At 38.6% G+C, this 9,929-nt stretch overlaps 1 protein-coding gene across 5 annotated transcripts in view; it reads left to right on the top strand.

Moving 5' to 3' along the window:
* Window positions 1–776: 776 nt before the first annotated feature.
* Window positions 777–9,929, top strand: part of itpr1b (inositol 1,4,5-trisphosphate receptor, type 1b) — a 247,427-nt gene continuing 238,274 nt past the window's right edge. For all 5 annotated transcript variants that reach the window (XM_051673468.1, XM_051673467.1, XM_051673466.1 and 2 more), the window contains exons 1-2: window positions 777–921; window positions 4,601–4,714. In XM_051673468.1, the coding sequence (XP_051529428.1) occupies window positions 4,623–4,714 (92 nt within the window). In that variant the 5' untranslated portion in view covers window positions 777–921; window positions 4,601–4,622. The remainder of the gene's footprint in view (window positions 922–4,600; window positions 4,715–9,929) is intronic.

Below are 9,929 nucleotides of genomic sequence, written 5' to 3'. Positions count from 1 at the left end.
GGGTCAGACTTTTAAAAAGTGAATGTGAAAAAAAGCATTGAAGCACAGTATCACATCCCTTAACTTGACAGCTTCCGTGTTGCACAATATGGGTTTCCTGATGTATCTGGTACATGCAAACCTGTTTTGCTGGATTGTGATGGGCAGTTATGCACCTGATGGTATTTGGAATGAAAGGATCATGTATCTGATAATGTATCTTAAACTTTTGTGCATTTTTCTAGAGGCCGAACTCGGATTTTATGTGTATTTTAATCTGTTTCAGAGTTTACAAATGCATTAACACCATGCAATGTGATAAAAACAATTTGGACACTTCAAATGCAATATTGAGTATATGAAATAGATATAAATATATATGAATTGTAAAATAAATCACACCACATCTCAATCACCCAGAGCTGGTTACAGCTCCTGTTTTTGACAGTCAGTTGACCTCATGACCCCATAAGCTCCTCCCTCATTCAATTTAAAGACAAATGCTGTAGGCTGAAAGAAGTAGAATAAACACATGCCTGTCTATCTATCTATCTATCTATCTATCTATCTATCTATCTATCTATCTATCTATCTGTCTATCTATCTGTCTATCTGTCTGTCTATCTGTATGTATGTCTGGCTGTCTGGCTGTCTGTCTGTCTAGACTACTTTGTGTGTGGTTGTACATGTTGCAGAACTCCAATACCCATCTGTCTCCCCTGCTGTACAATCAGATGCGCGTTCTTTAAAGGGGGCGGAGCTACAGGGCTCATGTGGAGGAGGTTAGAAAGCGGACAAGTGCGTACAGAATCCAACTGGCAACTACACGCCGCGATTTTCAATTGGGGGACTTTCACATATCATGGAATTATACGAGGAAACCTGGCTGGACAAATTCTGTCACTGACCACATCGCCAGTGTTTTATTCCCTTCTGAAGAAGGTAAAGTTCAAGTAAACTCTTGCTGTTACTGTACTGCCAAAAGAGACATCAGCGTCTACAGTAGATATGTGACTGATGCATTCATCAGTGTGAACCGAACGGAAGTTTTGACAGCGTGTTACAATGTTTTAATGCCGCCATTCGATGTGCTGATTGCCGCGGTGCTGCTGCTGCTGCTTGGGGCAGGTGGGAACGCTGACATTCTTGATACATTTGATAAAATTATGAATGTCATTTGCAATAAATAATTTGCTTTCGCTTTAAAGCACATTATATGCATAGTTTCTTTTTAGATAAAAGTTTTTGGAATAAAGTGGCATGTTTTGTAAAAAAAAAACATTAAGTATCTGTTCGTGGCTCGTGCAGCTGAGCTGCATTCTGATTGGCTGTTCATAATCACCTGTCGAATTAAGCGTTTAGATTTCATCTCACTGTAATTATGACGTGAAGGTGGGTGTCTCAGCTGTATATGTCTGTGTAAAACATAATCTGTGTTCACACATAGAAGGTTTTAGTTGATAAATGAAAAGGTAAGATCAGGTGCGTAGTTTCCAGGGGGATGGGAGGAGGTACCCCCCCCCCCCCCAAATAAAAAAAACAAGTACAATCAATGGAAACATGTAAATTCTTCACACTGTAACCCCCCCCATGTTCAAGCCAAATCTAGGCCCTTGGGTAAGATACTGTAAGAGTTAAATGTGGCCTCCATATTCAGTACCTTACACTAGAAATTGGATCTGAGTGCGTTTCAGAAACAGGCAGCCCACATACATCTGTCATTCTAGCGACACATCATGCACTGTTTTCTTAAACAAGCAGACCTCATAATAGTTATGCGTTCGACATTGTTGAAGATTTGGAACGTTAATTAAGTGGAAAGTTTCTAAAGTGTGAGGTTTTAAACATCTCACATATGCCAGAAAGAGCTGGAACAAGAAATTGTACAAACGAGGATGGATTTTGTTTTATTTAAAAAGGAAAGGTCATCCAAAAATGAAAATTCTCTCATAATTTACTCACCCTCATGCCATCCCAGATGTGTCCACAGTTTTCCTGAGCAACCTCTGGGCGGCGCCATGATGATTCTAATTGCCTGTTTTATGTTTCTGGTCTCGAGACACAATGTAAAAACTACCGAAACGAGCAAATCAGACAGAGAACAACAACCATTTAAGTGTTATTTGCAATACAAATGAATTTCACGCTCAACTTGTGCAGTTATTGGCTGTCATAACAACTCAAATTAGTTAATGATATCAGCGGAACTCACCTCGGACCATCGCTTCATGACATCTGCATACTCCGGTGAGGCACCGTCTTCTACAAATGTAATACTTTACCTGCTTAGAATAAACGCTGATGTGGATGAAAACACTGGAGTCCGGAAATTGAATACAGGCAAACCGTGGAACACTTTCAGGAAAAAGGCGGATATGATTTTCTTTGTTCTGCTGAACACAGACAAAGATTTTTAGAAGAATATCTCAGCTCTGTAGGTCCTTACAATGCAAGTGAATGGTGACCTAAACTCTGAAGCTCCAAAAATCACATAAAGGCAGCATAAAAGTAATATGGAAGACTCCAGTGGTTAAATCCATGTCTTCTGAAGTGATCCAATCAGTTTTGGGTTAGAACAGACCAAAATGTAACTTATTTTTTACTGTACATTTTTACTGCAGTCTCTAGGTACGATCATGGTTTCAAGCTCATTTACACTTCCACAGAGGATTTTCATTTTTGCGTGAACTTTTCCTTTAACAGTGAACACAATCTTATAAACTTTCAAATGAGTTATTTTTGAGTTGATGTTACATCAACACATTATTCATCTGCTGAATAGGGTGTCAGTACTTACTAGCAGGTCACCATCACAAACCTGACGTGTTTGAGATTTAGTGGTAATATTCTCAATATAATTAATTTCTCAATATAAGTCTATATATGGTTATTAGATCAGTGTGGAGAAAATTGAGAGTTGTTTCATAAGTTTGTCTGTGGGAATATTTTCAAGCAGAACATGAGTGCACAATATGGTTTATATCATAGAAGATTAAACAGGTAGAGCATGCCAACTGTTAAAATTCAAAGCAGTGTCTTTGTATTGAGGCAGAGAAGACAAACAAAATTCTGTTCGTTTTAAATGGTGCATAAACCTAAGTTATGATAAAGGGAGATATTATGTCAACACTGTCAACACTATATTTATTTGTGATCCTTTGGAGTATTGAGCCTCTGTGAACTCCATACCTTATTGATGTTGATCTGGCCTCTTCTGCCATTGATACAGCTGTAAGCTTGATCTCTCAATGTACTATCAAAGAAGAGAAGTGTTCAGTGGTTTAGCCCCAAATGAATACATGTAAAAGGATCTGTGTGCACATTCCTCATCTGTAATTTTACTATTAATGTTGTTTTGCTTAATGTAAATGATCTTCTAGCCTGAACATAATGTCTTATTGCTGTGACTTATACACTCACTGAGCACTTTATTAAGAACACTATGGTCCTAATAAAGTTCCCGACGTGGTCTTCTGCTGTTGTAGCCCATGTGCCTCAAGGTTTGACATGTTGTGTGTTCTGAGATGCTATTCTGCTCACTATATTTGTACAGAGGGTTTATCTGAGTTACCGTAGCCTTTCTTTCAGCTCGAACCAGTCTGGCCATTCTCCCTGGACCCATCTCATCAACAAGGCGTTTCTGTCTGCAGAACTGCCGCTTTCTGGATGTTTTTGTTTTTGGCACCATTCTGAGTAAACTCTAGAGACTGTTGTGTGTGAAAATCCCAGGAGATCAGCAGTTACAGTAATACTCAAACCGGCCCATCTGGCACCAACAATCATGCCATGGTGGAAATCGCTGAGATCACATTTCTCCCCATTCTGATGGTTGATGTGAACATTAACTAAAGCTCCTGACCCATATCTGCATGACTTTAAGCAATGTACTGCTGCCACACGATTGGCTTAATTCGATAATCGCATGAATAAGTAGGTGTACAGGTCTCCCTAAGAAAGTGCTCAGTGAGTGTATATAATCAATACAATGGAGAAAGAAAGTTGGCATTGAGTGAAAATGGAAATTGTGCACCCAAAAATGAAAAATGTCTACATAAACTTACCTACATGTTGTTCCAAACTTGTATGACCTTCCTTCTCCTATGGAACACAAAAGGAAATATTGCAAGGGGCTGAGGGTTTTAGTCACCTTTCACTTTCATTGCATCTTTGTCCATACAATAAAAGTGAATGGTGACTGAGCATTCTGCCTAGCATCTCCTTGTGTTCCACAGAAAAAAGAAAGTCAAACAAGGGTGAGTAAATGCTGGCAAAGTTTTAATTTGAAGGTTTTCCCAATCGTGTGTGTCTTTTCAGCTTGTAATACAGCAGCTGTATTTTCTAGAATGATCTTCATCATTCACCAATATAGCGAAAAGACCTTGGATTCCATGTCTGTGCTGTCAAAAACTAGGGCATCTCAAAATGTCAAATTCTAATTTTCTCAATTCTATCCCCATGGCCCGTGGTCTCGCGCTATTATTGTCTATAGCTGTTGGCTGCTTCATGCCTGATGATAACCTACATACAATCTCTTAACTGAACTGAATAAAGTGCATGCATATGGATGGATTTCACAATGTTTTTTTATTGTACCTTAATCTGTTCCATATCTTGTCCGCAGGCACACCTTAAACTGGAGCAAAATGTCGGACAAAATGTCTAGTTTCCTCCATATAGGGGACATCTGCTCCCTGTATGCGGAGGGATCCACCAATGGATTTATCAGCACTTTAGGGTAAGATAACCACCCTCACGTCGTCACTCAGTGTGTGGACAGCAGCATTTAAATAGGAGGAACATGATAAAAATACAGGAACCCAAAAGGAAGAACAAAGTGAGGGTGCAAATTTGGAACTGAGAAGTGCAGTAGAAGTGTTTTATGGAGAGCACGTGTTTGGTCATGCTGTGTTGATTTCTGATGTTTTTTTTTCAATTGGGATCTGACATGTGACTTCATAAGTGTGCTCAGTTATCAGTATAGTCATATAATAATATTTCTTTAGCATAGAGGCTTTCAAACTGGGGCAGCAAAGGGGTGCTAGGGAAAATTTAGGGAAAATAAAAAAATTACTTTTTTTAAATTTTTTTTTTTAAAGCAAGGTGTCAATTAAATATGTTTAACACAATAATATTTTAACTCATTTACCAAATTTGAAATGATTACTATTACTTTTATTCTGCTAATCTGTTTCTAAATATTGGTTGGAAAGCATGAGATTTATAAAAATTATTTTATTCGATTGATGGCCATGGTTTTTAACGGTAATAAATATAAAATAATTGCTTTTAAATTGGTATAATGACAATATAAAAGCCGATTATTTAAATTTGGAACACCGTATAAATGGGTCTTTATTAGGGCTGTCAATCGATTACATTTTTAAGTAGTAAAATGTACTTTTTTGAAGTAATTACATGATATACCAATTAATTAATAATATTAATCACAGTTAATAGCATATAAAAATATTTGATTGCATGATTAGATGTCATTCAATCAATTAATAGTAATTTATATAAATAATCACACTGATAAATTGACAGCCTTAGTCTTTATACATGAAATATATAGCTGCCTTCACAAGGGGATCATCATGTTTGGGGAGTTCAAAACCCCTGATGTGGCATATACTTTTCTTGTCAAACATAACTTAAAATGCATGGATGGTCCCACTGGGGCTGGTGCCTTTTTCAAGGGCCCATTTAGTGACAGCGAATCTATTAATTCTCAATGTCATAATTTACCATTTCTAGGGCTAGAAATGGGAACCTTACATTACCAGCCCAGATCTTTTATCAATAAGATAAAGCTACCTATACCCCACCACCAAATAAAGCTAGCCAGTTAAAGTTAAATTTTAGATAATTGATTCTCAGCTGGTTTTGCTTCAGGAACCAGATTTTACATTGGCGACGAGCTTTGCGCACTTTGCTAAATTTTTGATACTTTTCATGTTATAATCTGGTGAAATTTGATACACCCAGTTACACATTTGCTCTTTGAGGCAAAACATGGCAAAGAAGTCAAAATCCTCGGGCTCTGGATACATTAAAAGACACTTACGTGTTCAGGATGAAAGCCCCGACAGGCCTACAGACCGGGGACTCGATTTGGATGGCGTGGCGGGAGAGGAGATCCAGAGTCAGTTGTCCAACATGTCGGTGATGCTGACAAAGGTTCTTGCTGACTTGGAGGAACTCGCTGTAATACAGCGATGGAAATAAAATTCACTGAGTTAGTTACAAGAGTGACTGATGTTGAGAGATTAATCAATTGTCTGGAGTCTTCGGAGAGGGAATTAACTGCTAATCTGACCGCGACCAAAGTTGATTTGGAACATCTCCTTGAAAAGCTTGGAAGATCTTGAGAATAGAAGCCGCATGAATAACGTTCGAATTGTTGGAATTCCTGAGCATGAGGAGGGCAGAGATATGGTGAAATTCCTAGATGAGCTTTTCCGGAGTCTGCTCGACATAACAGGCCATAAACTGGAAATCGAGCGAGCTCACAGAGTCCCAGCTCACAGGTTTGCTGAGGGAGAAAGGCCCCGATCAATCCTGGCCAAATTTCTGAGATCATCTGATAAAGATCTTGTGTTGCGCCAGGCGAGGAGCAAAGGGAAGCTTTCTTGGAAGAACCATAATATTTTCTTGTTCCCGGACTTTGCGAGTTCGACGAGAGAAACGCGATCGGTTCAAGGTTCATCGATTCGTTTGTCTGTCTGAGGAATCTGAACTGTTTTATATCAGCTGGAATTTGTTTTGTGGAAGATCACTCCTTTTGAGACAGTTCTGTGAATGAACACAAAGAACGTATAGATTCATTCTTCCTATTGGCTGGGGTTTATTTTACAAAGTATTTTCTGTTATGTAATTTTATGTAAAATTGAGCAATCCAATGGCAAAGTTGTCGTGGGGGGCTCGTGGGCGTTCATGGACCTTTTGAGTTTAGAGGGATTGTCGCCGGTTGGCACTTCCGTGTGCGGGGTTAATGCGCACGTTTTTCTTTTTTCTGTTTTTTGTTCGGGGGGGGGGGGTGTTTGTTGGGGGGTTCGGGGTTTGATTGTTTCACTAATGGGGAATGTGGTCTGTATAATTTTGTTTTTGACACAATTTATTTTTTCTACTATATACATTTTTCTTAGATCTATGCCTTGCCTCCATAGAATTATTAATGTGTATACAAAGTCAGTTGGTCTAAATCCAAAGCTTTGGCTTTGACAGCGTACTGTCCAGTAACGGCCTTCCAACCAGGCACTTTCCAGTGGCCCAAACAGGGCATTAAGTATTTTGGGAATTTTATTCCCTGCGAATTTGTCTGATTTAATCAGTTAATTTTGATCCATTAACATAAAGGTTTTCGAATGATGTGGACAGATGGGCTTCATTACACTTATCGATGATTGGGAAGGTTAATGTAATTAAAATTAATTGTATTCCAAAATTCAACTACCTGTTACAATCTCTCCCTATAGATGTCCCCCTCTCTTATTTCAAGCAATTTGATAGCATAGCGAAGTCCTTCATTTGGAATGGTAAGCGTGCCAGGTTAAATTTCAATAAGTTACATAGGCCGATTGACAAAGGTGGGTTAGGCCTACCCAAGATTTTGTTTTATTATTATGCATTCGGTCTCAGACATTTGGCTCATTGGTCACTTCAACCTGAGAGAGCCCCTCCCTGGTTTTGTATTGAACAGGAAGTTCTTGCCCCTATTTTGCCTCTGCAGTTCCTTTCGATCAAATGAATCGGAGAAGTCACACCCCGTTATTTTGCATTTACACCTGATATGGACAAAAGTGTCCAGAGTGTTAATTTCGGAGCATATGGCAGAACCCTAAACTATGCATTAATAAGTCTCCTTTCTGTTGGTCAGATTGGATTGTGAGGGGGATATGAGAGTGGTGTATTGAGACCTTTTGAAAATTTGGTTCCCAGATCTCAATTTTATAAGTATTTACAGCTGCGCCACCTACTCTGCACTGTTTTTGGGAGTGGCACGCACCCCCCTAGTGCGGCAGGTACTCTGGGAGTGGTGATTACTGCTTTTGGAAAAGGTTATGAGGCATCAGTGTATTACTCCCTGCTAATTCAGAGTCTGGGGGACGGAGCTTTAAATTCCCTCAAAAGATTATGGGAGGAAGATTTAAATTTGTTTTTGGAGGAGGGAGTGCGGGCTAGGATTCTTAAAAACGTCAAGTCTGCATCTAGAGATGCAAGGGTGCACCTTATGCAATTTAAGATTCTACATAGATTTTATTGGACCCCTTCTAAATTGTATAGGCTTGGTCTTAAGGACACACCCACCTGCTGGCGATGCCATTCAGAAGATGGAGACACCACCCATGTTTTTTGGATGTGTCGTAAGATACAGGAGTTCTGGTTGAGGGTCCAGAATTTTATGGGCGACATATTGGGTACTCGGATCTCATTTTGCCCCAGGCTCTGTATTTTGGGTGACGGGGCAGTCATTGATGTAGGAGATAAGTACATGAAGAATTGGATCCTGGCCAGTGTTATGGTGGGCAGACAGATTATCCTTAGAGGATGGAAGTCAGCTGGAGCCCCCTCGTTTCGTGAGTGGTGCGAGGAGATGGGCAGGGTGGCAGCTTGGGAAGAGTTGTCATATAGAAGGTTAGACAACATGGATATGTTCATCAGGAGGTGGGGCAGATATTTGGCCTTTTTGGAGGGCTCTCGGGAAGGGGAATGGAGGGAGATGTGTTGTTTTAAAATGTGTATGTTGTATCCTTTTTGTTTTTGAACATCTACTTTTTTTAAATGTATTTCTAAATATTTTCTTCTTTTTTATTGTCTGTTTGTGTGTCTTTGTTAATTGTATTTGACCACTGGGGTGTTGTGCTGGGGTGGTTAATGTTCAGGAGGAAGGGTTGTAAATAATGATTCCAAATATTGTTATTTTTTATATATATAATATGGAATCAATAAAAACTTTTAATTACAGAAAGTGAGGAACTTAGTCATCTTTGCTGTCATCAGAGGTTCTTTTGTGAATTAAACAGTCCATGGTCAGTAAAAATGGTTTGACCTGAAGCTTTAGTGTAAAAAATGTTCAGTTCATGCCAACAGGTCACAGGAGGATGTCCTTCTTTGGTTCAGTTGAGCGCATCGCCAGCATCACTGGGGAAACTTCTCGACTAAATCTAAGACTGTACAGTGATACTTGCAACAAGAACAGTTGTCAAATAAATTGATAGAATGCTTGAAGAAGGTGTTTGACTGAAACGCTGTAAGATATTGCAGATTTAAAAGCTATACGACTGTGTGCGGACGCTTTCTTTTTTTCCCCTGTTGTATTGTTTACGCACCTGCCTGCGACGTGTTAATTTATGGTTTTACCACTGACCATAAGTCAACTAAACTCGAAGCCTATACTAAATAATGAAAGCTGAATAATAGAGCTTATATCAAATATATATATATATAAAAACATTCCAGCCAGTCACGTTAGAGGGCATTATTATTATTATTATTATTATTATTATTATTATTATTATTTCTCTTGAGAAAATCAAATGCAAACCCATGTCAAGAACTTCCTCTGGAAATAAGCAGAGTTGGGACTATACTTTGGGAAAAAATAAATGCAAGTAGCAAAGAAACGTTTCTAAATAAAAGCTTTTTTTTTCTCTTTTTTTATTATTTACATATTTTTAAGGTTAATTTCACAAATTTAATTAAATTTTTTGCCATTACTCATTTAATTTTACTTCAATCAAAATGTAGTCATGACAGTTTGTCTGAAAGAACCCAACGCGTTCGGATGTCTAATGCACGATTTACACATGGTCAGGAGCAGGTGTAAATTTTGTTCGTACCGCCTAACGTTTTGAAAATATGAAAACTTTCATTAATCAGAAAATGTACATCAGACCAGCTTTATGAACAGTTTACACAAAAATTTGTTTTGATAGTGTTTCATGAATGAG

This window comes from Myxocyprinus asiaticus, chromosome 35, assembly GCF_019703515.2.
Source record: "Myxocyprinus asiaticus isolate MX2 ecotype Aquarium Trade chromosome 35, UBuf_Myxa_2, whole genome shotgun sequence".
Lineage (NCBI taxonomy): Eukaryota > Metazoa > Chordata > Actinopteri > Cypriniformes > Catostomidae > Myxocyprinus > Myxocyprinus asiaticus.
The sequence above is the reverse complement of the archived record's forward strand: the minus strand, read 5'-3'. Positions and strand labels throughout refer to the sequence as shown.